Raw genomic sequence first — 27,754 nt, 5'->3', positions numbered from 1 at the left:
ATGGGACCTAATTAAACTTAAAAGCTTAAGTTTAAAGAGACCTCTAACAAAATGAAAAGACAACCTTCTTGAGGTAAAATGTTTGCTAATGATATGCCCAATAAGGGATTAATATCCAACATATATAAAAAGCTCATACAACTCAACATAAAAAAAAGACTAACCACATGATTAAAAAATGAGCAGAAGAACGGAATAGACATTGTTCCAAAGAGAAAATGCAGGTGGCCAACAGGCACATGAAAATATGCTGAGCGTCACTAATCCGAGAAATGCAAATTAAAACCACAATGAACTATCACCTCACGCTTGTCAGAATGGCTACCCTCAAAAGGAATACAACAAATATTGGCAAGGATGCGGAGAAAAGGGAACCCTTGTGCACTGTTGATGAGAATGTAAATTGGTACAATCACTGTGGAAAACAGTGTGAAGGTTTCTCAAAAAACTGAAAAGAAAGCTAACATATGACCCAGAAATTTCACTCCTGGGTATATATCCAAAATACCCAAAACATTAATTCCAAAGATACATGCACCTCAGTGTTTTCAGCAGCATTATTTACAACAGCCAAAATATGGAAGTAACCTAAGTGTCCATCAACAGATGAATGAATATAGATGTGGATATGAATGTGTATATATACACATATATGCAATGGAATATTAGTTATAAAAAATGAAAATTTGCTATTTGCAGCAACACAGATGGATTTGGAGGGCATACGCTAAGTGAAATAAGTCAAAGACAAATACTGATTGATATTGTTTATATGTAGAATCTGAAAACTACAAAAAACTAGTGAATATAGCATAAAAAGAAGCAGATTCAGATATAGAGAACTAGAGGTTACGAGTGGTGACGAGGTATAACCAATGCTCCGTCAGTCAGAGAAGCAGCCACATGGCCATACTTGATCCAAAAGGGAAAATCCCTAACCAATGACTGGTCAGAGAGGAAACCAAAATGACTGTTCGAAAGAGAAAATCCCAGTCAATGCTCTGCCACAGGTGAAGCCAACACAACAGGGAAGGATAGCCTGGTGTCGTCACACGCGAGCCCCGTTACTCACCAAAGATGTCTGAAGCGGCCAAAGCGAGTGCCTTGTTTGCTTCACCACAGAAGCGCTGTGGGCCAAGGACGCCCAGGTTGTGGCAAGCGCTGGGGGCTGTCCCTGAGGAAAAGACGCTCAGTTAGCTGCTGCACAGGCCCCAGGAGCCACCATAAGCCCAGGTGAATGTGCCACAGGGGACGTCCCTTCAGGACCATGCCCACCTCAGGGGCCAAAATTATTACCAGACCAAACTTGGGTCCTCTCAGCAAAAGCCAATTTCTGTCTTGGGCTGTCCTGAAGGAAAGTGCAGAGTTTCTTGTAGGAGTAAGAGTCTGGGACTGCTAAAGCTCAAAAAACCTGAGCACTTACAGCTGCTGCTGCTAAGTCACTTCAGTCTTGTCCGATTCTGTGCGACCCCATAGACGGCAGCCCACCAGGCTCCCCTGTCCCTGGGATTCTCCAGGCAAGAATACTGGAGTGGGTTGCCATTTCCTTCTCCAAAGCATGAAAGTGAAAAGTCAAAGTGAAGTCGCTCAGTCGTGTCCGACTCTTAGCGACCCCATGGACTGCAGCCTTCCAGGCTCCATCATCCGGGGGACTTCCCAGGCAAGAGTACGGGAGTGGGGTACCACTGCCTTCGCTGGCACTTACAGCTAGACACTTTTAAAGACAAAGTGCGTAGGGGGAGGGCCCTCCTCCCCTGGAGGGGAGGTATGCGATCAGCTCATGCGCAACTCTCTGATTGGTTGATGGCCAGGTAACAGGGCGGGGTCACAGGTGTTAACATTATCAACCCTCAGGGTCTAGGGCTACATGCTCCAGCTGTCAAGTAGTTAATTCCTCCCATTTGGTGGGGGTTAATGGTGTGATCACTCACCTAGAGCCAGACATCCTGGAATGTGAAGTCAACTGGGCCTTGGAAAGAATCACTACGAACAAAGCTAGTGGAGGTGATGGAATTCCAGTTGAGCTATTTCAAATCCTGAAAGATGATGCTCTGAAAGTGCTGCACTCAATATGCCAGCAAATTTGGAAAACTCAGCAGTGGCCACAGGAATGGAAAAGGTCAGTTTTCATGCCAATTCCTAAGAAAGGCAATCCCAAAGAATGTTCAAACTACCGCACAATTCTCACACGCTAGTAAAGTAATGCTCAAAATTCTCCAAGCCAGACTTCAGCAATACGTGAACCGTGAACTTCCAGATGTGCAAGCTGGTTTTAGAAAAGGCAGAGGAGCCAGAGATCAAATTGCCAACATCTGCTGGACCATCGAAAAAGCAAGAGAGTTCTAGGAAATCATCTATTTCTGCTTTATTGACTACGCCAATGCCTTCAACTGTGTGGATCACCATAAACTGTGGAAAATTCTGAAAGAGATGGGAATACCAGACCACCTGACCTGCCTCTTTAGAAACCTGTATGCAGGTCAGGAAGCAACAGTTAGAACTGGACATGGAACGACAGACTGGTTCCAAACAGGAAAAGGAGTACGTGGGCTGTATATATGTCACCCTGCTTATTTAACTTATATGCAGAGTACATCATGAGAAATGCTGGGCTGGAAGAAGCACAAGCTGGAATCAAGATTGCCAGGAGAATTATCAATAACCTCAGATATGCAGATGACACCACCCTTATGGCAGAAAGTGAAGAGGAACTAAAAAGCCTCTTGATGAAAGTGAGAGAGGAGAGTAAAAAAGTTGGCTTAAAGGTCAACATTCAGAAAACTAAAATCATGGCATATGGTCCCATCACTTCCTGGGAAATAGATAGGGAAACAGTGGAAACAGTGTCAGACTTTATTTTTTGGGGCTCCAAAATCACTGCAGATTGTGATTGCAGCCATGAAATTAAAAGATGCTTACTCCTTAGAAGGAAAGTTATGACCACCTAGATAGCATATTAAAAAGCAGAGACATTACTTTGCCAACAAAGGTCCATCTGGTCAAGGCTATCCTTTTTCCAGTGGTCATGTATGGATGTGAGAGTTGGTCTGTGAAGAAAGCTGAGCACCAAAGAATTGATGCTTTTGAACTATGGTATTGGAGAAGACTCTTGAGAGTCCCTTGGACTGCAAGGAGATCCAACCAGCCCATCCTAAAGGAGATCAGTCCTGGGTGTTCATTGGAAGGACTGATGCTGAAGCTGAAACTCCAGTACTTTGGCCACCTCATGCAAAGAGTTGACTCATTGGAAAAGACCCTGATGCTGGGAGGGATTGGGGGCAGGAGGAGAAGGGGACGACAGAGAAATGAGATGGTTGGATAGCGTCACTGACTTGATGGACATGGGTGTGAGTAGAGTCTGGGAGTTGGTGATGGACAGGGAGGCCTGGCGTGCTGCGAATCATGGGGTCGCAAAGAGTCGGACACGACTGAGCGACTGAACTGAAAGCTTCCTTGGTGGCTCAGCTGGAAAGAATCTGCCTGCAATGCGGGAGACCTGGGTTGATCCCTGGGTTGGGAAGAGTCCCTGGAGAAGGGAAAGTATTCTGCCAGATTCTGCCCTGTAAAATTCCATGGGCTGAATAGTCCATGGGGTTGCAAACAGTTAGACAGGACTGAGCAACTTTCGCTCACTCACTCAGAGCAACTCAAATGTTCTTCAGATATTATTATTCGAGTACTTCATGGAGGAGCAAAAGCAACGGATATTGGGGAGGGGTCTACCCTGGGAAAGCCCCATAGGGTCCTGCTCACTTACAGAGCCTTCTACCAGTAGTCTCTCTTAAGTGATCTTTTGGCAACTTTTGTGAGGTTTATCAGAAGGGGGAACATGTTTTGGATCAAATTTCTGCAATATCATGTTTAAAATTAGTTACAAAGCAAATTTACTCAGCCTCACACTTATATGCATCTTGCTTTTATAACTGAAACTGGGGTCCAGCTGGTGCCACTTGGAAGCCATTATAGAAGACAGTTTAGTGGAAAGAAACCTTTGCTTTATTTTGGATGCCAGCAACCACGGGGGTGGGGGGGGGATGCCTGTCCAAACGCAAACTCCCTGCCCTGGCACCCCAATACCCACCCCCATCCCACCCCTGCAGACAATCAGGGGGCAAGGGCTGTTATAGACAGATGGAGGAGGCTACATGCAGAAATAGTACAATCAGCTCTGACAGTCATCATTGGTGGTCCAACCAGAGTATATTTAAGTATAGTTAAAGTTCAGTTCCAGGGTGGGTTTTTTTTTTTCTTTTTTTTTTTTCTCATTTCTTGAGGCCAGTTCTTGGATTGTGGTTAGATGGTAGAGAATCTGCCTGCAATGCGGGAGGCCTGGGTTCGCTCCATGGGTTGGGAAGATCCTCCTAGAGGAGGGCATAGCAACCCACTCCAGTATTCTTACCTCGGGATCCCCATGGACAGAGGAGCCTGGCAGGCCTACAGTCCATGGGGTCGTGAAGAGTTGGACACGACTTAGGGATTAAGCACAGCACACGCCATGGCTACAGTTTGGTCATCGCGTAGTTAACTTCTCCACATGGGGTCTCAGTATCTGTAAGACAGCTCATAGGAGATGGCTGAGAATATTATCTATAGCCCTTGAGAAGGAACTAAAGCTCCTCCGCTATGCTTAATGACTATTATTATTTGGTCTCCTTTGACTGTTTTCCTTTGTTTCTGCATTTGCTCACTTTTCTGACTAAACTACTGTTTGGCTAAAGTTTTTTCACAGACAAAAGGCAAGCATGGGGGGTGGGGGGCAAGGACCATATGGTCCTGCTCCGTTTCACTTTATTGCTCACACTGGAAAGGTGGGTTTAATACCTATTTTCTAACCAAAGTAATGTTTCTCTCTGATACAGGTATTTCTACTTCAAAGTATTTCACTAAAAAGCCTATGAACATAGCTGACATAGTTTGTGATTATAATCTCCATGAGCAATATCTCAGTGTGTGTTATTAAAAAGTTATCTGATCCTGATACTGTTGTTTTCTGCTTCTCCCAAACAGCTTTTCTTCATTAATTATTTATTTTATATACATGAAGTGTTCACTGCCGAAGGACTTCTGGGCTTGTGCATAAAATTTAAACTAATTCTGCAGCTAAAATCCTCTTAAACTAAAATGAAATTACCAAGTTAATGGAGCAGTATAATCAAACCAGAGTTAATAAATATGGTGTGGCCTTAATAGATGCCATAAGAACAAACGTCAATAGATATTGACAATTTGCCATGTGAAAGCATGATATTTATTATATTTACACTCATGTTGTCACACATTTATTATTTTTATGGTCCAGCTCTACTGAATGCATTGAAAGCACAGTATTGGACCTTATGGAAATAAAAGAAACAATTTTCCACTTTCCAAAAGTAAGTTATCTAGGATTTTAAAAAATAGCACACATTTAAAGTTCACCAGAGGGGTTAGCCCATCAAAATGCATACACACCCACCAACACAAAGTATGAAAATGTGCCTTTAAGCCTGGCACAAAAACAGGAGTCTTAAAGAGAGGTTTTTAGTTGTAAATATACTAGACGGTGTTTGTTGCATCTCTTTGTCTTTCATTCTTCAGAAGTCAAAATATTTAAACTTATGGGAGTCTTTTTTTTTTTTGCATGGAAGCACATAATCCTTTGGAGCAGACACGGCTGGTTCTTAACTTCTCCTCAAATCTCCTTATCAACATCTGCTTACATTTCATACATTTCGTATTTCAGATTCTGAATTCAAGAATGAAAGTGCATCCCAAACTGATTACAAAGTCTATGGACACTTTAACTTAAATGTGTTTTACCAAATTCTGCCTCATCCCTAAACTATATGAAGAGATGCAAGGACCTCACACAAGTGGCCACATGGCCTTTTAGATCTCATTACTCATAGCTTCTTGTTTATATAGTCAGATAAAAAGTGATAAACTGCCAAATAACAGAATTGTGGCTTTTACTTGGATAAAAAAGTTAAAAATCACATTATTGATTTATTATATTCATTAAAAACACTGAAATGTTTTGAACTTTCTCTTACAGAAATGTTTGGTGACTGAGCCAATGTTTTGTAAACAGGATTTGGGCAGTGGAAACAAAATATTTTAAAAGGAAAAATATGAGAAATCCCTTATTAAGAATCACATTAATAACTCCAGGAGGTTTGGGCACAATGGTTTGTGGATAACTGAACTTTAAAAAATTTTTTTCTTAAACTTTGGTTGATAGTTGTTCAAATGGAGTGATAGATACACAGAGGTTCATTACACTGTTCTCTACACTGTTGTTTAAGTTCGAAATTTTCCATTAAAAATTACAAAATAATGTTGCCTATTATAGAAAATTTGCAAAGTACAAATAAGCAAAAAACCAGAAATCACACAAAGACACTATATATTTTAGTAGTTCTTTTACTAAATATGTGTATAATCTAATACACACTAGATATATTATACATACATATTAGTATATGTGTACAGACAGATGCATAAATGAGTATCGTGCTGTACATCTCTTTTTAATTTTTATTTTAATTTTCAAATTTGTTTTTTTGCATGTGTATTTTTTTTCTTTTCCTTTTTTTTTCATCCTCTTTTTTTTTTCAATCCCTTGTGTCGAGGGCTGACTTTCAATAGATCACAGCAAGGAAGCTGCTCTGTTATGAAGGAAACCCCAACCCCAAAATAGGATACTATGTATGTCTTTGTACTGTGCTTTCTTTTAATTAACCACTAACAGTTTTTCAAACAAATTTTATCTTATGGAATTCCATACAGAATTTTATCTTATGGCTTGAACTTATTTTATCTTTATCCCATTGTTTGATATTATTTTATTCTCTCCCTCATCCCATGATTATAAACAACGTTATATCAAAAATTATTGATAAACTTTTCAGGTATTTATGTCCATAGGATACATTTCTAAAAATGTAATTTCCAGGTCAAGGACTATGCAAACTTTATATTTTTATGAATATTGTCATATGAACTTCCCGAAACACTTTAATTCACAGATCCACAAGAAGTACCCAAGAATTTGTGAATTTTGATTCGCAGAAGATACTATGATTGTTTTAACTTTTATTTTTAATGAGGTCAAACCTCTTTCATGTACTTCTTTTCATTAACATTTCTTCATTTGAGATGTGTCTATACACACTCTTGTCTATTTCTTTACTTGGGGCATTTTTGTTTTTCTTATTACTTCACATCCATTTCAGTAATTCCACTGCTGCTGCTGCTAAGTCGCTTTAATCGTGTCTGACTCTGTGCGACACCATAGATGGCAGTCCACCAGGCTCCCCCGTCCCTGGGATTCTCCAGGCAAGAACACTGGAGTGGGTTGCCATTTCCTTCTCCAATGCATGAAAGTGAAAAGTGAAAGTGAAGTTGCTCAGTCGTGTCCGACTCAGCGATCCGATGGACTGCAGCTTATCAGGCTCCTCCGTCCATGGGATTTTCCAGGCAAGAGTACTGGAGTGGGGTGCCATTGCCTTCTTCCCAGTAATTCCACTAATTCAATACAAAATCAGTTCAGTTCAGTTCAGTTCAGTCACTCAGTCATGTCCTACTCTTTGCAACCCCATGGACTGCAGCATGCCAGGCATCCCTGTCCATCACCAATTCCCGGAGTTTACTCAAACTCATGTCCATTGAGTCAGTGATGCCATCCAACCATCTCATCTTCTGTTGTCCCCTTCTCCTCCCACCTTCAATCTTTCCCAGCATCAGGGTCTTTTCAAATAAGTCAGTTCTTCACATCAGGTGGCTAAAGTATTGGAGTTTCAGCTTCAACATCAGTCCTTCCAATGAATATTCAGGACTGATTTCCTTTAGGATGGACTGGTTGGCTCTCCTTGCAGTCCAAGGGACTCTCAAGAGTCTTCTCCAACACCACAGTTCAAAAGCATCAATTATTTGGCACTCAGCTTTCTTCACAGTCCAACTCTCACATCCATACATGACTACTGGAAAAACCATAGCTTTGACTAGATGGACCTTTGTTGACAAAGTAATGTCTCTGTTTTTTAATATGCTGTCTAGGTTGGTCATAATTTTTCTTCCAAGGAGCAAGCGTCTTTTAATTTCATGGTTGCAGTCACCATCTGCAGTGATTTTGGAGTCCAAAAAATAAAGTCTGCCACTGTTTCCACTGTTTCCTCATCTATTTGTCATGAAGTGATGGGACCAGAAATAAATAAAATAAATTTGGGATTAATGTTTCATCTCAATCTTTCCACATGAAGATATGGCTTCCATATAAATCAAACCATTTTCAACATATTAATCAACCACTTAAGGCAATTTACTCTAGTGGATAAAGTAATACTTATGGAAATATTATTATTAATGCTCACTTCTCAGATTCCTAGCAAAAAAACAACTTACATTCTGCCTAGATGAGAACATGAACTTCAGGTGTAAGTCCCCAAGTGAACTGAGAGATGAGTGGTAGAGTTTGGAGACCTGTGGACACAGCAGTGGTGATCTCAAATGCAAGTGGATTGTCCTTTTAGCATCACCACCCCAGCAATCATCTCCTTCCAAATTCAGTCACCTGAAGTCAATGACTGAATACTATTCTATTTCCTTGATGGCACCATTACATAGATTAAAATAAGTGAGAGGAAACACATCATTTTGTATATTGGGCTCTTCACTTTCACAAAAAGAGTGGTATTTCCTGGTTGCATTTAGGACAACTATGTTACTTCCTAATTCCCTATGTAATTGTCATTTTAGAAACTACTTCCATGTTTATGATTTCCCACCTGGCTCAGTGGTAAAGAATCCATCTGCAATTAAAGAGATGTAGGAGATGCAGATTCCATCTCTGGGGGTCAGGAGGATCCCCTGTAGAAGGAAATGGCTACCCACTCCAGTATTCTTGCCCAGAAAATCCCATGGACAGAGGAGCCCGGTAGGCTACAGTCCAAGGGGTCACAGAGTTGGACATGACTGAGTGCACATGTACAGTCCATGTTTATATCAACAGATTTTTACTTATAGCCCTCTCCTGCCAAATTTTTTAAAATTAAGTTTCAATATGTAAATAGATGGAAGTGTTACACTATTTATATAAATGTACGGTCTATTTTAACACGTATTTATTATAACTATAAACATATTTGCTTATTATAGCATGTATTTGTCTATAACTATAAAAACTAACATAATGAGACTGTTTCAGTCATGTCAGTCTCTGTAATGAGATTATTCCAAAATTCTGACTTGGTTTCATAATATTAAAAAAAAAAAACTTGATCTACATAAGTAACTACAAATGGTAGGTTAAAAAAAACCATAACTTCCCTGTAATCTCAGGATATTCTTCAATTAGGTAATTCAGAGCTTAAAATAAAATCAAGTGTTAGTCACTAATTATATCTCAATTCAGGCAAAAAACATCTAAACCGGACCAATGGTGCTAGAATTACATTTTATATGACATTACATGAACATGTTATAGGTTCTTTTTATCAATATGTTGTCAAGATCCCATCATGATGATAACATGCAATCAGCAAACATTCCCAATCCTACCTCATGCTACACACGAGCTATTTTAGAATTTTCTGTTGAACAGAACTACTGCCTGAATTTTCTTAATCATGCAAAATTTAAACATTCCTAGCCAATGAAACATTTGAACAATGTTCAAATATATGCACAAAAGTGGAAAAAAATTTGCACATGTGCAAAAAGTACCTCATCCTCAGTTTAACAGGTTGAGAACCTCCAATATGTTAATATGTGAATTATTATATATTTAAGTACATAGTTTTAAACTGAGTTTTAAATATAAGGCTAATAATAGATGCTTTGAAAAACTAATGTCAAATCAAATGTCACTGCAACCTTCAAACCCAGTTAGGAAACCATTGCTTGAGACACAGTACAGGATGCACGATTTGGGCCCTTGATCAGATAGTTTTGAATTTAAATTCTATAGCCTCCACTAAATAGCTGTGTTACATGAAGTAAATAATTAACTTCTTTAAGCTTCAGTGCCTACATCTGTTATGAAATTTAAATAAGAAATGCACAGGAAACAGTTAGCCAGAATGCTATTTATGATAATGGTGATGATAAGCTTGCACAATTGTCATCTTTTTTCCAAGGTGAAGCCTGACCATCCTACTTGGAATTTCAACATGCATAGACTCTCCCAGCCCCACACTGCTGAGCTCCCCTCAAGCTGCTCTGTTTTTTCCCGTAGCACTTGCACGTGCTAAGTCGCTTCAGTCGTGTCCGACTCTTTGCAACCCTATGGACTGTAGCTCGACAGTCTCCTCTGTCCATGGGATTCTCCAGGCAAGAATACTGGAGTGGGTTGCCATGCCCTCCTCCAGGGGATCCTCTCAACTCAGGGATCAAACCCAGGTCTCCTGAATCTCCTGCAACTCCTGCAGGTTCTTTACCACTAGTCCCACCTGGGAAGCCCACGGCACTTATCACTCTCTAATACACTATTAACCATCAACCAGTAGGATATTATTTCCATTTAAAGAAACATCACATAAAATATTGAGCTCTTTTCATATCGTAAGTTCTCAGATTTTCATAGACAAAAAGCTTTCCAAAACACTAATTAGTGGGTTCTTATATCTTGAAATATAATTTAGGTATACTACCTCATTAGAATGGAATTTTGGGGCAGAGAGTTGTATTTTTTTTTTTCTGTTTAGTCTTCTTGATATATCCTGTAACTGAAACACTATGATGTAAAATTAATAATACATAAATACTGTGATATAAACTCAGTACATCTTATGTTACATAAGGGAATAAGAGAGAAAAGAAAACACACACAAAGGTGTTCATAACAAGGAGAAAATACTCATGACGATTATAATCTTTGTTTCCGTAAATGGTTGGTGGTGAAGATTTGTAGCTACTTTTCCACTATCTTTTATGTATTCTTTTTGCCTTCAGCAAGCACTTCAGCTGGTCGTGGTTTTTCACTTGGTGGGGCGAACATTCCTGAAGGGTCTGGGCCATTAGTAGTCCTGCCTGGATTGGGTTTTGGTAGTTTTCTATTGATCTTAATCCCAGGTAATATTAACTTTCTCAGTGGCTCAGATGGTAGAGTCTGCTGCAGGTAGACTTGAAGATTCCCTGGAGAAGGAAATGGCAACACACTTAAGTATTCTTGCCTGGAGAATTCCATGGACGGAGGAGCCTGGTGGGCCACATTCCATGGGGTTGCAAAGAGTGAGACACAACAGAGCAACGAACACTTTCACTTTCATAGTAATATTGATATTAACAGAGGCCTTAAGGAATCACCTATATACCTGACATACTCTTCTTTACCCCCACTGTAGAGTAGTAGCCCAATTTCCTCTTGGTAGTCAAGAGTCAATCACCTCAGCCAACACCGTAACTCCCTTCTTTGTCTGTGATTCAGGTGAAGGGGGGTTCAAAGTGGCTGGTTAGCAGCCTTAACATCCAGTTCAGTGGGGTCATTGTTGTGTCTCCTCGTAGAAGTACTTGTCTCCCTGGAACTAAGTGCATGCATGTTCAGTCACTCAGTCATGTCCATCTCTTTGCAACCCTAGGGACTATAGCCTGCCAGGCTCCTCTGTCCATGGGATTTTCCAGGCAAGAATACTGGAGTGGGTTGCCATGCTCTCCTCCAAGGGATCTTCCTGACCCAGGGATGGAACCTGTGTCTTCTGCATCTCTGGCATTAGCAGGCAGGCAAATTGTTTGCCACAGGACCACTTGGGAAGCCCCTCTGGAACAAGACCACTAGGCTGACAGAGCATAAGGACACGAAAACAAGAAAAAATATTTGGCTAGTGGGTCATTAGGGTATAATAGTTGTGCCACTCCCATTTCCACTCCTTGATTCCTGGACCCATGTATCCTGACTGTGGGAGAAAGAGTACCATATATTGGATGCTGATTCAGAGCATGTACAACCATCTGGATAAACTTGATCCAGGCCTGCAATGTAACTGAGTCTTCAAAAGGTCATTCCACTATTCCATCAAGCCAGCTACTTCAGGGGACAGGGGAGGGGTGGGGAGCAGATATAGTAAGACCAGTGAGTTCCATGAGCTTGGGCCCAGACCTGCACTTATTTTCCTGAGTAGTAAGTTCCTTGATCAAGGGCAATGCTATATAGAATACCATGACAGTGGATTCTCATGAATAAATGAGATAATGTATGTAATTTTCCTTCCCTCGAATCATAAACATGTATATACATCAGAAATGTTTAATAACAGTAATACCGTGTATTTGCCAAAGTGAACATTTCAGACAATGAATGCTTTGGGAAATCATATTGTAATAGAATTTTCAGAGATGAAGTTTCCTTAGAGATTACCTAGTGGATTTGAAAGTTTTTAAAGCTCAAAGTCTTTCCTTCTAACAAAATTCACAAGAAAGCTATTATGTAAAACAGGTAAAATTAGACTTGCTATGTTTAAAAGTGGAGTGGGGTGGGAGGCAGCACAGAGAAGGGGGCAAAGCTCGCTCAGCCAAGGCACTTTTCAGAATCCCCCAGGATAAATTTTCTCAAAAATACATTTGAAGAGCAATGGAGTCCCCTGCCATTAATTAAATGGCACCCAGTCACTTTTAGAGAGTTTTAGAAGGAAAAAAAAAAAATCAGTGAAACTGTTTTGATCATACGTACTTCACAAATTAAAATGTAGGGTAAATTTTGATTTTTACAAAAGTTATTTATGGCTAACTCAAATCACGTGTTTAAAGAGCCTGCTTGCACTTCAAAAATTTGTATGAATTTTCCTGGGCTAAGGAAACAGGGTGCAGTTTTTTGTCAGCTGAAGCATTTTCACTTTAGGTGTGTATTGTTGCTTAAGTTTGTTAACTTGGTTTTTTGCATTAAGCTCTGTGTGTGTGTGTGTGTGTGTGTGTGTGTGTATTCAGTAGCTTGCTCAGTCATGTCCGACTCTTTGTGATCCCCTGGGACTGTAGCCCTCCAGGCTCCTCTGTCCATGGGATTCTCCTGGCAAGAATACTGGAGTGGGTTGCCACACCCTCCTTTCAGGGGATCTTCCTGACCCAGGGATCAAACCTGCATCTTTTTTATCGCCTGCATTGGCAGGTGGATTCTTTAGCACTATCACTACCTGGGAAACCTCAGTCCACAAGAATGGATTAAAGACTCTAAAGTAGTTCCCTGAGGGAAAATATCAATAACCTCAAATATGCACATGACACCACCCTTATGGCAGAAAACAAAGAAGAACTAAAGAGCCTCTTGATGAAAGTGAAAGAGGAGAGTGGAAAAAGTTGGCTTAAAGCTCAACATTCTAAGATCATGGCATCCGGTCACATCACTTTACGGCAAATAGATGGAGAAACAGTGGAAACAGTGGCTGACTTTATTTTGGAGGGCTCCCAAATCACTGCAGATGATAACTGCAGCCATGAAATTAAAAGATGCTAGCTCCTTGGAAGAAAAGTTATGACCAACCTAGACAACATATTAAAAAGCAGAGACATTACTTTGTCAACAAAGGTCCATCTAGTCAAGGCTATGGTTTTTCCAGTAGTCATGTATGGATGTGAGAGTTGGACTCTAAAGAAAGCTGAGTGCCAAATAATTGATGCTTTTGAACTGTGGTGTTAGAGAAGACTCTTGAGAGTCCCTTGGACTGCAAGGAGATACAACCAGTCCATCCTAAAGGAGATCAGTCCTGGGTATTCACTGGAAGGACTGACGTTGAAGCTGAAACTCCAATACTTTGGCCACCTGATGCAAAGAGCTGACTCATTTGAAAAACACTGATTGAAGGCAGGAGGAGAAGGGGACAACAGAGGATGAGATGGTTGGATGGCATCACCGACTCAATGAACATAAGTTTGGGTAAACTCCGGGAGTTGGTGATGGACAGGGAGGCCTGGCATGCTGTGGTTCACGGGGTCACAAAGAGTCAGACATGACTGATCAACTGAACTGAACTGAGGCCCAAAGGGGAGCTGCAAGGGCTAAGGGACCCGCTGTAGTCATCAATGCCTTCGGTGAAGGAAGCCAGCTACTGTACACCTAACTTGTAATTCTGAAGAAAGGAAACAGGGAGAATAAATGACCCTGGACCTCACTCTCCTATCATTAATCTATTGGTGTTCCCACTGGCCAAACCTAACCACAAATCTCAGGCTGAGGAACTTGATGAGTCTAGTTGATGGGTCAGCCTTCCAGGGCAACAAGGCCAAGCAGAGAAGGCAAGGAATGGATATTTGAGATAAATAGGATGTCCACACACCAAGGAAGATAGGACCTGGGACAGCCCTTGAGAGGATGGCTTTAGGAGAGCACAGGCGATTAGAGACCAACTGTAGGACGTGGAGTGGTTAAGGAGAGGTGACGAGTAAGACCCCATTTTTCTTTTAAAAGATCATCTGGAAGAAAAGGAACAAGTTACGAAATTATCTTTTTTATTGAAATGTAGTTGATTTATAGTGTTCTGTGAATCTCTGCTGCACAGCAAAGTGACTCAGTTACACATGCACGTGTGTGTGTGTGTTTAGTCACTCAGTTGTGTCTGGCTCTTTTTCCACCCCATACACTATAGCCTGCCAGGTTCCTCTGTCCATGGGATTTTCCAGGCAAGAATACTTGAGTGGCTTGCCCTTTCCTACTCCAGGGGATCTTCCCCACCCAGGGATAGAACCTGCATCTCTTGCATCTCCTGCATTGGCAGGCGGCTTCTTTACCACAAGTGCCATCTGGGAAGCCCAAACACATATGTATTTTTTTTAGTATTTTTTTCATTATGATTTATCCCGGGATATTGAATATAGTTCCCTGAGCTACACAGTAGGACCTTGTTGTTTATCCATTCTAAATGTAGTTTGCATCTTCCTCAAACTCCTAGTTCATCCCTCTCACTCCACTCCTCTCCCTTGGCAACCACAAATCTGTTCTCATGTCTATGAGTCTGTTTCTGTACAAAACTATCTTAAAGAGGTCTCTGGGTTAGGAAAAGAGAATATTTTCTGATTGGAGAAAAAGAAATTTCATCTTAAGGGCATAAGGATTCACTGTAAAGTGAATAACTGGATAATAAAGAATAACAGATATGCCCACAATGTGTTTTGAAGACAGGATGCAGTATTACAAGAACAAGGTCAAAATCATACCAACTGATTGAAAATCATTACACTTCCCTCCCCCCCACCAATAATTAGTTAGTCTCAGAATACATTCTACTACAGTAGGTTTACTATCTCATTTCCTATAAGCACTTTGTTAAGGTGAGACTTTAAAATGTTCTCACATATGACTTGAACAGATTAAGGCACTTGCTGAAATGGGAAGACCAGATTTGAGAAGTAGGTAAAGGTTAAGAAAACAAAATATATTTCAGGATTGATTAGCTACTGGCATACTTTCTTTGCTAAAAATTAAATATATAACAAAGAGTGAAGGCAATTATTTACAAAATAAAATGCTTTTTATAGCGTTTCTTTCCACATCTAACAATTCAGTGTATCTCAAGGCTAAAATACAGTGTATTATCTAAACTCGATCTCCACAACTTTGTGGTCTCTCAGTTCTACTTCAAGGACAAACTGGAATTTTTCCAGCCTGATCCTCTTAAGACTATCATTGGTGTCACTTAAAAGATTCAAGACCTCAGGAATGACAGTGTTGGAACTACTAATATGTCATTAATCTCATTAGTGACATTATTTCATTTATTGTTGAAGAACTTCACTTATACTTAAAATGAACCAGTAACATAAATCATGAGGAGTGGAGTGGAAATAGTTCCTGACCCTAAGAAGACAGAGAAAATCTCACCATCAGTTTTCATTGTCTTATATTTCTACACTAGACCATCAATACCCATTAAAAAATTATCTAGCCCTTTCCTAAATGTTTATTTTTTTAATATGTATTTATTTATTTTATTTGACTCCACTGGGTCTTACCTGCAGCCTGAGTGATCTTTCAGTTGTGGTACTCAAACTCTTAATTTCAGCGTCTGGGATCTAGTTCCTTGACCAGGGATCAAACCCAGGCCCCCTGCTTTAAGAACATGGAATCTTAGCCTCTGGATCACCAGGGAAGTCCTGGTATTATTTTAAACATTCAAGGTTCAATTAGGGCTTCCCTGGTGGCTCAGACAGTAAAGAATCTGCCTGCAGTGCAGGAGACTAGGGTTCGATCCCTGGGTCAAGAAGATCCCCTGGAGAAGGGAATGGCTACCCACTCCAGTATTCCTGCCTGGAGAATCCCACGGACAGAGGAGCCTGGCGGGCTACAGTCCCCGGGTTCGCACAGAGTCAGACACGGCTGAGTGAGTAACACAAACAAGGCCTCAACTGATAAAATTATAAAAATATCCCTCTTCAAGAAAATTTGATTCCCCTTGTAAAATCTGCTACTCATAGGTTTATCAGCGTGTAGACTGGAGTACTTTCATTAGAACAAAGGCCAATCCAATTGGGCAAATAATACTATCAAGCTACCCCATATTTCACTGTGATGTGCTTAAAGTCAGAGGTCTTTTAAAAAAATAATTGTAAACTACAAGACCCATATGTTTCCTTTTCTCTGTTAGCCCTAAAACAATAAACTAAGATAACAAATGGAATTTTGCAGGCTTTGGTTAGAAACCTTTATCTTCAAAAGAGACTTGAAAAGGAAGATTTAACTGACCTTTCCATGTAAGAAAGCATATCAACTACTGAGATTTGTCTTTCCTGTTGGCACCTCCCTACAAAAGAAGCGAGAAGTTAAAATCAGCTCCAACTTGTGCAAATTAAAAGTAACCTTCAGGCTAACGGGTTTTCAACACCACTCCTTACCAGGCCAAAAAAAAAAATAAATGTGCTCCATAAAATTAAATTACCTCCTCCAAACTGACTTCTCTAATAAATCACAACACTAAATACAGTAAAATTGAAATTACTACAAAACAATCCCTGCCCCCCCCCACCCCCGCCAGAGGTAACCCTCCTGTCATTGGTAGAATTTAGTCCATCTTTAATGGAGTCCTCCACTAGTTCTGGGGTCCAAAACCAAAAAGAGGTGAAGAAAATGTAAAAACTGTAAAAGACATGACAGAACAATTAATGGCCAGGAAAATAAATCAGAACTCTGAGAAAATTAGAACTACAGTTTAAAGAAATAAATGTTTTAGCCATTTACTAAAGGCTAAATTGAAAGAATGCAAATGGTTTTTACTTTGCAGAAGGTTACCCATTGTTTTCAATTTCTGTGAAGTAGGGATCAAAAGAAAATAATCAATTAATTAGCATTGTAATGAGTTTGTAAGGTGGTAGCTCTTAAGTATTAACCCTGGCAATCACTAAAAATTGTCTGTATTTTCACTAACTGATGGAGTCTAAATAGGGTTTTAAAATAGAGTTGGAAATCATAAACACATTGTTGACTGAATATTCTGTACTAAGAACTAAATTAGTTTCTTCAGGTGTAAAATACTAAGGAGAGGAGGAATCTACAATCCACTTAAAAGACTGACCAAACATATACAAATGTAGAGACAATTCATGAACTCCAAGTTGACAGTACAAATTGTGCGGCTAATCTTAACAGTAAGACAAGGAAAGGCACAATTATCATGAAGTTATATAAAGGTAAATTGTTCAGTTTGGTCTGAAAGGCAGGGGTCAATTATAAGAAGAGGTCCATGATGGAAGTATTATTTTGGCAACGGTTGTACAGGATGAACTAAAGAGAAAAGTACAAACTAATACTAATCCTAATAATATAGAAATACAGTTGCTAGATACTGTCCTAAATATTCCCATATATTAACATGCTAAATCCTCACAATAATGCAATAAGGCCCACACTGTCATTATCTCATTTGACAGAGGAGGAAAGTGAAGCATTTAAATGTCTGATATTTGCAGTAAGTTTCCTGCATAGCAACCCCCATGGAATTTAATAAAACACTTTTCATTATCGAAGCAGATACTATCAGTCAGAGAACACTCACGTGAAAGTAAAAGTCGCTCATACATGTCAGACTCTTTGTGACGGCATGGACTGTATAGTCCATGAAATTCTCCAGGCCAGAACACTGGAGTGGGTAGCCGTTCTTTCTCAATGGGATCTTCCCAACCCAGGAATCGAATCCAGGTCTCCCACACTGCAGGCGGATTCTTTACCAGCTAAGCCACCAGGTAACCCCAAGAATACTGGTGTGGGTAGCCTATCCCTTTGCCAGCGATCTTCCGGACCCAGGAAGCGAACAGGGGTCTCCTGCATTGCAGGTGGATTCTTTACCAGCTGAGCTACCAGTGAAGCCATACAAATACTAAAAATGTTGTTTTTCAACGTTTTTATTATCGAAAAAAATCAAACTATAAAGTAGAAATAATAGTATAATGACCATGCCCCTCCCCCCATCTTGATTCCTCTACCTCCACTCATTATCCATCTACCCTTCCTTATTTCGGAGTAAACCGTGGACATTTTATCACTTCACAATCACTAAATCTTTCAGCATATTATCTCCAAAAGATAAAGGCTGTTTTTCCTTCTAAACATAACAATAATATCCTAATATTTTAAAATTACAATTTTTTCATGTAAAATACTAATTTCAAAAATATACCTCACTTTAATACTTACTGGGGGCTTCCCTGGTGGTTCAGTCGATAAAAATCCGTCTGCAATGCAAGAGATGTGGGTTCGATCCCTGGGTCGGGAGGATCCCCTGGAGAAAGGAATGGCAACCCGCTCCAGTATTCTTGCCTGGGCAAAATGGACAGGCTTGTCATGTATTTGTATTACACACCCACGTTTGGTGGTAGTAGTTTAGTCGCTAAGTCGTGTCTGACTCTTGTGACCCCATGGACTCTATCCCGACTGAGCCACCAGGGAAGCCTCACATCCCCGTTTACTAGTTCGTTTCAACTGCTCTTTTTCTTTGCCTTTTTTCACTCTTGCTAGAAGGAAAGTCTATCTCGATTTAGTTACTCAAAGCCCTGCCGTAGGCTTTCCCGGCACAGCGCCCCGCAGCGGTAGGGACTGCTCTCCGGCCCCTACAAGCGCTGTCCTGACCATTTCCCAGGTGGGCATGGGGCTCGGGACCGGAAGCAGCTAGGCGTGGGCTCATTTCCCCAGCCCAGCGACCCCGCCCCCGACCCCGCCGCGGTTGCCTAAGCGACGAGGGGCCGCAGGGCTGAGGCGGGATCATGGCGACATTTATGGGGACGACACCCGGGGGAACGACTCCCGCAGGAGTGACTCCGGCGGGAACCACACCCGAGTCGGAGGTACGCCGTCTCTGCCCGGTACCCGCGACCCCCGAGCGCCCGACCTCTCCCGCCGGCTGAGGCTGCTCCCTCGGAGGTGCCCCATGCCCGAGTTGGGTGCTCGGCCCCGAGTGGGTGCGACCCCCGGGCGGCGCGGGCTCTCAGGGAGTGAAGGGGGATTCCCAAGCCTCCGTCCCGCTCTCCCCTTGCCCTGTCGACCAACGCCCCTCCGTGCCCCCGAGTGTAAACTAAAAATCCCTCCATTGGTCGGTTCTTTGCCCAAGAGGCCTCACAAATACGCGCTTTTCCCAGGATTCTCTACTTAAAAGGGAATTTTGAAAATTTTAAATGAGCGCGTCTTCTTTGTAAATGACCACTAATTCGCTTCAGATATCACAGTTCTGTTGCTCAAAAGATGCCATGGAATAATTACTCTTCATTGATAGTGGATTGATGAATATTTGAAGGCCAATGTTTCCCGTATTATTTTACTATTTCTCTAAATACGTAAATAGTTGAGAGATGGGACAAATGCCTAGTTGAGGAATGCCTAGAAAATCAACCTTCCGGTTATGACTGAGTTGCTCATTAGCACCTTGTCTTTAGGAAAAGTATTTAACATTCTTAGGCCTCCAGGGGTTTCCTGTGCAAAATATCTTCTCAGGCCCCTCTCAGCACTAATTCTCAATAATAAATGGGTTCTAAGTAACTTGGATTACTCAGAAGCTTTGTATCCTGAGATTTTAATTAAAAATATTTGTCAGATACTACTAAGAAATGTTTAAATCTTCACGTACTGAGTCAATCATATTCTAAGAAGTTTTTTCTTCAGCTTTTTTAAGACTTTGGAGGTGAATAATAATGTTATAATTAACATTGCAGGGTTAAACTCACTTGTTAGTCTAAACAGCATTTATTTATTTATTTTTTGTACAGAAGATGTGTATGAGCTGCAGTTTTGTGAATGAGGATACACAGAACCAGTAGTACAGTGCCTTGCCTAGAGATATGCAAGTCATTCCCAACCGGTTCTTCCCAATACTGTATGCAGACCACTAAAGCTGCTGACTCTCCTATGAACCTTTTGAAATTAGCATACATTAAAAATACATTTTAATGTGATAAACTGGTTACTAAGCCAGTTACTCCCTTGTGATCTGTAATGTAAGTAATACAGTTTCAAAAGTGGCATAGGAAATTTCCCAGTTAAATCATGGTATATAAATACATACAAAAACTTTCTTGTGAGAATACACCCAATACTTATCCGTGTATCAATAGAAATATCCTTTATAAGTAACTGATAATTTGGAGTTAATGAACCTGCACTTCAAAAAAAAAAAAAAGAAAGAAATACCCCTTAATTTTTTTTTAAGATGCAAAAAAAAAAAATTACCATGTTCCAGGGTGAGGGGGAATCACTTTTTATAAAAGATAAGTGAAACTAATGAACCAGTTACAGACCTTAGGTGATTATCTGCCATCTTAGCACTGTCATTGAGCTCTTTTGTTAAACTTCTTGGAGGAGCAGCATGTATTCATCGTGACAGTCAATTCCGGATATGCTTAGTCTTTTAGTTAGTAACAAACTGAAAAAATAAAGTTTTAATTTGGACTCACTTAACTGTTCATTTGCTAAGATTAACAGTCTGCATCTTGGAGACTTCATTCTAAAACCAGAGTTCCTGTAGTTCATCGAGAAGACAGTCGGTCCTTAGTGTTGTGCCATTGGTTAAGTCCTGCCTGCCACCCATTTGTGCCCACTGTGGGTTTCAGGGGTTAGATGGAAAAGATAGCAAAAATCTCTCTTGGTGTCTCTATTCACGAGACTACTTCTTTTCAGTTAGGTATTGAAAGGTTCTTGTAAGGTGAGATTCTTTCCAGAGTTGATCCCTGGAAACCTATTCGCTTATAGTATTATTTCTCAATAATTTGTACCCAAATCGACTTAGCCAGTGGACCATCAGTCACCTGAGCCAAACAGTAGTGAAATATTTCTTTTTTTGCCAAATTTGTTGGAAATAAAGCATACACTTTCTATAGTCTGAGATTTCCCACTTGTCAGTACCTAAAATTAAAACAACCAGTTGTCCCAATCATATAATAGGCACTCAATAAAATTTGATAACTAATTGGAATTATAGAGGTTTTGAGGTATGCCAGTAAATGTATAATAGTTATCATAGATTGAACTCTATAAGAACCTTGAACAAGCAGACATGAGATATGGTTCCAGAAAAATATTTTTATGTAACGTTACATAAACTTTCTTGCCAACTTTCTGCATTTAATAGTACAGTTTCTTTAGTAACATGGGAATAAATGCCTCTTGCATAATGCTAAAGTTTTGGGAGACCAACATTTAAATGCAGAAAACCAGAGAAATGATGACAATCTGAAAATAAATATTTGCTACCTAAAGATCTGTGAGTGAAAGGAGTTTATAAATGCTTATAAGTTAATTCATACGTGAATGTGTAAATTCAGTTCATAAACTGACTTTTATAATATCTTCAAAAATACTGTTTGGGACATGTAATCATTTAAATATTAATAGTATAATTAAAAGGGACTAAACTTCAACTCATATCAGAGACGTAAAGGAAAAAGTAAATGATTGTTTCCCAGTTAGCCTTCCCAGGTGGCTCAGTGGTAAAGAATCTGCCTGTAATGTGGGAGACATGGGTTCGGTCCCTGGGTCAGGAAGATCTCCTTGAGGAGGACATGGCCAGCCACTCCAGTACCCTTGTGTGGAAAATCCCACGGACAGAGGAGCCTGGCAGGTTACAGTCAGTGGAGTCTCACAGAGTCGAACGTGACAGAAGTGACTTGGCACACATGCATGGGCTCTGAAAACAGCCCCACCCCCTCATTGGAAGGTTAGAGAGAAACACTTGGGGCTCAACTTGAGCACCAAGATGATCAGGTTCCTACAACTGGAATATCATTCAAGAGGGATTTATTGAAGCCATTCACACCACATGATATAGATAGTATAGGACAATGGACGGGATGCCAAAAAGTTGCTCGAAATATTGTTGAGAAAACAGTACTCAGTTCAGTTCAGTCGCTCAGTCATGTCCGACTCTTTGCGACCCCATGGACTGCAGCACACCAGTCCTCCCTGTCTATCGCCAACTCCCAGAGTTTACTCAAACTTATGTCCATTGAGTCAGTGATGCCATCCAACCATCTTACCCTCTGTCGTCCCCTTCTCCTCCTGCCTTCAATCTTTGCCAGCGTCAGGGTCTTTTCAAATGAGTCAGTTCTTCGCATAAGGTGGCCAAAAAGTATTGGGGTTTCAGATTCAGCATCAGTCCTTCCAATGAAGTGAATATGCAGTACCATTATCAAACACTTGGAACCTCTGGAAATACTGATAATGGGTGTGGAGGTATTCACAGATGTTTGGTCTCCTAGTAAGTCTTTCATCTTACTATTAAGTCTTTGAATTTCCTATCTTATTCCTATCTATTTCCTGCTTCTCCCTACTCCGTCCTCACTTTCAGGTTGCACAAATCATCTTCAATCTTTTTCTGATATTTAAAGTTTTATTTTACTAAAGTTAGGTATCTAACACAGCTAAAATTAATTTTTGATAGATGTATATTTGAAATGGGGATCTAATTTTGTTCTAGTGTGAACCATCATGCCAGTTTCATTCACTATAAATTAGCTATTTTTTAATTCATATTTTACTGAGTTTTTCTGCTGAATTCTTACAAATGCCTGTTTATTATTTACTTATATAGTCATAATTTTATCTTTTAATTTGACTTAAAAAGTACATGAGACTTGTTAACCATAATTTATCCTTGCATTTATGAAATTAACCTTATCTTGTCATAATGATAGCTTATTATTATTTTAGTACAATGCTGGATTCAACATTCAAAGATGTCACTTTTTAAAAATATTTTTAAAATTTTATATATTTATTTATTTTGGTTATGCTGGGTCTTCATTGATGTGCACAGTCTTTCTCTAGTTGTGGTGAATGGAGACTACTTTTCTGTAATAGTTGCTGTCCATAGGCTTCTCATTGTGGTGCATTTTCTTGCTGCAGAGCACAGGTTATAGGGCTTGCCAGCCTCAGAAGTTGTGACGCATGGCATGCATTAGTGATCAAACCCATTTCTGCTGCATTGGCAGGCAGATTCTTAGCCACTGGACTACCAGGGAGACCCTAAGATATTTTTAAGTAGAATATTTGCCTCTGAGTTCATTAATGATTTTGAGTTGAGGCACCTTTCTGTGCTAGTTCAAGTTTTTGTATATAGACAATGCTGGTTTCTAAAAATGAATATCTACAATCTGTAATCATTAGACTAACAGAATTTATGTGTTCTTGGTTGTTTAGTAGAACCTCAAGTGTAAAACTGTCTGGACATGTGACCTTTTAAAAGGTAGACTTCCAGTTTAGTTCATGTTTCTCAGGTCCATTTTCTCCTTTACCCTTGGTCAAATTTATAACGTATATTCCTAGAAAATCACCCATTACCTTGTAATTTTCAAATGTATTCATTTAATGTGGCATATATTTATTTCTTCTTTAATCACCTTTGCCCAAAATTTGCCTGTTTTGTTCATATTTTAAGGAACTAGCTCTTGCTAGTTACTTATCCTTCTTTCATCTACTTTTTTTTTCTTTTTCTTAAATTGGCTCTTTATGGTGTCCAGCACTATAGTGATGAGAGTGAGGCACCCTCCTTGGGTACAAAATTTAAGGGATGCTAAAACATTCTGTAGTCAAGAGAAAAAATTTAATGCAATATTTAAAAAATTAAAATAAATGCAAAAATCCATAATGGATTTAGATTCTAAATAAAGACAGCATCATTATTACTGATTTTTCCTTTTTGCCTCAGCTCCAACATGGCTCAACACAGAGCTGCTTCTTAGTTCATTTATTTTCAATCTTGAAGAAAGCCTTTCAGAGTGTGGAAATGGTAAACCACTCTGTTCTCTAAGGCTATGAAACCTCTTTTAGGCATCTTTGGTGAACTGTGCTATATATTTCTTTAGTGAACATTTTTAAAAAATCTTTTAAGACATATCAGTGATGGATACAAAGATGCCCCCAAAAGATTAAATTCCAGAAGAAAGACGTTATGTTCAAATGTGAAAAGTTTAGGTGACATTAGAGAAAAAATTCACAGAAAAGATTGTCTGACAAATAATAGCAGCTTACAATTTTAATGCTTTTGGAATAACAGCTAAAATCCACCAGGTGGTGGAATAAAATGAGTTACAGTGCAGTTTAGCTCACATATTTTCCTAGTCATAGATATAATTTTACAGAGAAAGTGATAATTACATATTTACATTTTTATTAGCCTATTCATGAATTTTCCATTGTATCTTTAATTTTTACAAATGAGAATGTATGTATTGAAAGATTAAAGATATTTAACCACCTTATATCCTTTCTAGTGCATGGCAGTGTATAAACAAACAGAAGAAAAGCTCTCATTTAAAATAGGTCCAGGAATTCAATTTAAAACAAAAGAAAACCAAAAACCAGAGGCAAACCCTCCTACAAAATGATTATCTTAATCTATCAAGTTTTAGTAGAAGAACGAGGCACTGGTATTAGACTCCTTAGCTAGAATTATTATTGTACAAAAGATTAAGATTATACTCTTTTTTACAGTTCTTGTGTGACCTGTTTTCTCCTGTTAAGAAAATTTTCAAATCTGAGACAATTGATCTGAATGTCTGTATATCTTTCATGTATATCTTTATAATTAATAATGATAACAATTGTGTTTGTATTAAAACATCAAAATGATGTTTGAACATTAATCCAATTTTAGGTTCATATGCCTTGCTGTTAAGTCACAAAATTCATCAATATTAAAGGCATCGTGAGATCTCTGAATCTACGTCTGGCTTTTCATCATGTTCCATCATCTAACAATATCACCACAGGATGAAGATGAATTCAGACACAGGTTGATTAACAACCTGTGTTGACCTAACTAGGAACTGCAGAATTCTCAAAAGAAATAAAAACTTGAATGATTGTCCCTGAGGAATTTACAGCCTAATGGAATTAATAGTACAGTAATAATTATAATTTACTGCTAATAATAAAAAATGCATGTAACCAACAAATATTTAAACAAGTGTATACAATATATTATGGATTAAAATACTATCCTGTCTAAAAACTGCTTGCATTTAATTCAGTTTACAAGCATCTGAGTGCCTACTAGGTGCAAAGTATTATATTAGGTACTAAAATATTTTTTCTTCTTGAATTTATAATCAAATGGATGACCTAGTTTAGGTTAATTTGCTGACTCTATACTAAATAAAGATAGTTAATAAAACAGCATATTTTACTTTTCAATTAGATTTTTAAAAATAAAAATATAATAACCTAATATTATAAACATTAAACTGATTATTATTTCCAGTGAGTGTTAGCTTTTCAGTTTTCTATTCTTGAAAAAGAATAAAGAAAATTTGGGATGTAATCTTATTAACTATAGCAAAAAGTTTCTGTTGTGCTTATTTATTGGAGTTCATTGACATGGATAAATAACTGTTGAATTAAAAGCATTTGCCCCACTCTTGCCCAAATCTCACAATACTTTTTATTTATTTATTTATTTTAAAATTTTTAAAGTTTAGTTGGGCTTCCCTGGTGGCTCAGATGATAAAGAACCCACCTGCGATACAGGAGACCTGGGTTCGACCCCTGGGTTGGGAAAATCCCCTGGAGGAGGGCATGGCAACTCACTCCAGTATTCTTGCCTGGAGAATCCCCATGGACAGAGAAGCATGGCAGGCTCCAGTCCATGGGGTTGCAAAGAGTCGGACACAACTGAGCAACTAAGTACAGCACAGCACATAGTTGGTTTACAATATGTTGATTTCTTTTGTACAGAGATGTGACTCGTTATACACACATATATTATTTTTAACATTCTTTTCTATTACGTTTGTCACAGGATATTGAATATAGTCCCTGTGCTATACAGTAGGATCTTGTTTTTTATCCATTCTATATATAATAGTTTGCCTCTGCTAATCCCAAACTCCCAATCCTTCCCTCCCAACCCCTCCTCCTGTTTGGTAACCACAAGTCTGTTCTCTGTATCTGTGAGACATTTTGTTTCATAGATATATTGATTGGGTCATATTTTAGATTCCACATGTAAGTGATGTCATATGATATTTGTCTTTCTCTTTCTGACTTCTTCACTTAGTATGATAATCTCTAAGTCTATCCATGTTGCTGCAAATGGAATAATTTCATTTTTTTTGTGCCTGAGTAATGGACGATTCTACATATGGACATCAACAGATGGTCAATACCAAAATCAGATTGACTATAATCTTTGCAGCTAAAGATGGAGAAGCTCTGATAGTCTGCAAACACAAGACCGGGAGCTGACTCTGGCTCATATCATGAACTCCTTATTACAAAATTCAGACTTAAATTGAAGAAAGTAGGGAAAACCACTAGACCATTCAGGTATGACCTCGATCAGCTCCCTTAAGATTATACACTGAAAGTGACAAATAGATTCAAAGGATTAGATCTGATAGACAGTGCCTGAAGAACTATGGATGGAGGTTCATAACATTGTACAGCAGGCTGTGAATAAGACCATCCCAAAGAAAAAGAAATGCAAAAAGGAAAAATGGTTGTCTGAGAAGACCTTACAAATAGCTGAGAAGAGAAGTGAAAGGCAAAGGAGAAAAGATATATCCATCTGAATGCAGAGTTCCAAAGAATAGCAAGGAGAGATAAGAAAGCCTTCCTCAGTGATCAGTGCAAAGAAATAGAGGAAAACAATAGAATGGGAAAGACTAGAGATCTCTTTAAGAAAATTAGAGATACCAAGGGAACATTTCATGCAAAGATGGGTACAATAAAGTACAGAAACAGCATGGACCTAACAGAAGAAGAAGATGTTAAGAAGAGGTGGCATGAATACACAGAAGAACTATACAAAAAAGATCTTCATGACCCAGACAACCACAATGCTGTGATCACTCACACAGAGACAGACATCCTGGAATACAGAGTCAAATGGGCCTTAGGAAGCATCACTACGAACAAAGCTAGCGGAGGTGATGGAATTCTAGTTGAGCTAGTTCAAATCCTAAAAGATGATGCTGTAAAAGGGCTGCACTCAATATGCCAGCAAATTTGGAAAGCTCAGCAGTGGCCTCAGGACTGGAAAAGGTCAGTTTTCATTCCAATCACAAAGAAAGACAATACTAAAGAATGTTCAAACTACTGCACAGTTGCATTCATCTCACATACTAGCAAGGTAATGCTCAAAATTCTCCATGCTAGGCTTCAACAGTCCCTAAATCGAGAACTTCCAGATGTACAAGCTGGATTTAGAAAAGGCAGAGGAACCAGAGATCAAATTGCCAACATCCGTTGGATCATAGAAAAAGCAAAAGAATTCCAGAAAAACATCTGCTTCATTGACAATGCCAAAGCCTTTGACTGTGTGGATCATGACAAACTGGAAAATTCTTCAAGAGATGAGAATACCAGACCACCCTGCATGCC

The 27,754-nt window shown here is 39.3% G+C and overlaps 1 protein-coding gene across 6 annotated transcripts in view; it reads left to right on the top strand.

Moving 5' to 3' along the window:
* Positions 1 to 19,097: 19,097 nt before the first annotated feature.
* The window catches only part of CABCOCO1 (ciliary associated calcium binding coiled-coil 1), a 158,704-nt gene continuing 150,047 nt past the window's right edge, over positions 19,098 to 27,754 (top strand). For 2 of the 6 annotated variants that reach the window (XM_043476876.1, XM_043476873.1), the window contains exon 1: positions 19,098 to 19,233. In XM_043476876.1, coding sequence (XP_043332811.1) covers positions 19,153 to 19,233 — 81 coding nt within the window. In that variant the 5' untranslated portion in view covers positions 19,098 to 19,152. The remainder of the gene's footprint in view (positions 19,234 to 27,754) is intronic. The other 4 variants (XM_043476872.1, XM_043476878.1, XM_043476874.1 and 1 more) reach the window with 3 other exon arrangements.

Source organism: Cervus canadensis, chromosome 8, assembly GCF_019320065.1.
Source record: "Cervus canadensis isolate Bull #8, Minnesota chromosome 8, ASM1932006v1, whole genome shotgun sequence".
Lineage (NCBI taxonomy): Eukaryota > Metazoa > Chordata > Mammalia > Artiodactyla > Cervidae > Cervus > Cervus canadensis.
The sequence above is the reverse complement of the archived record's forward strand: the minus strand, read 5'-3'. Positions and strand labels throughout refer to the sequence as shown.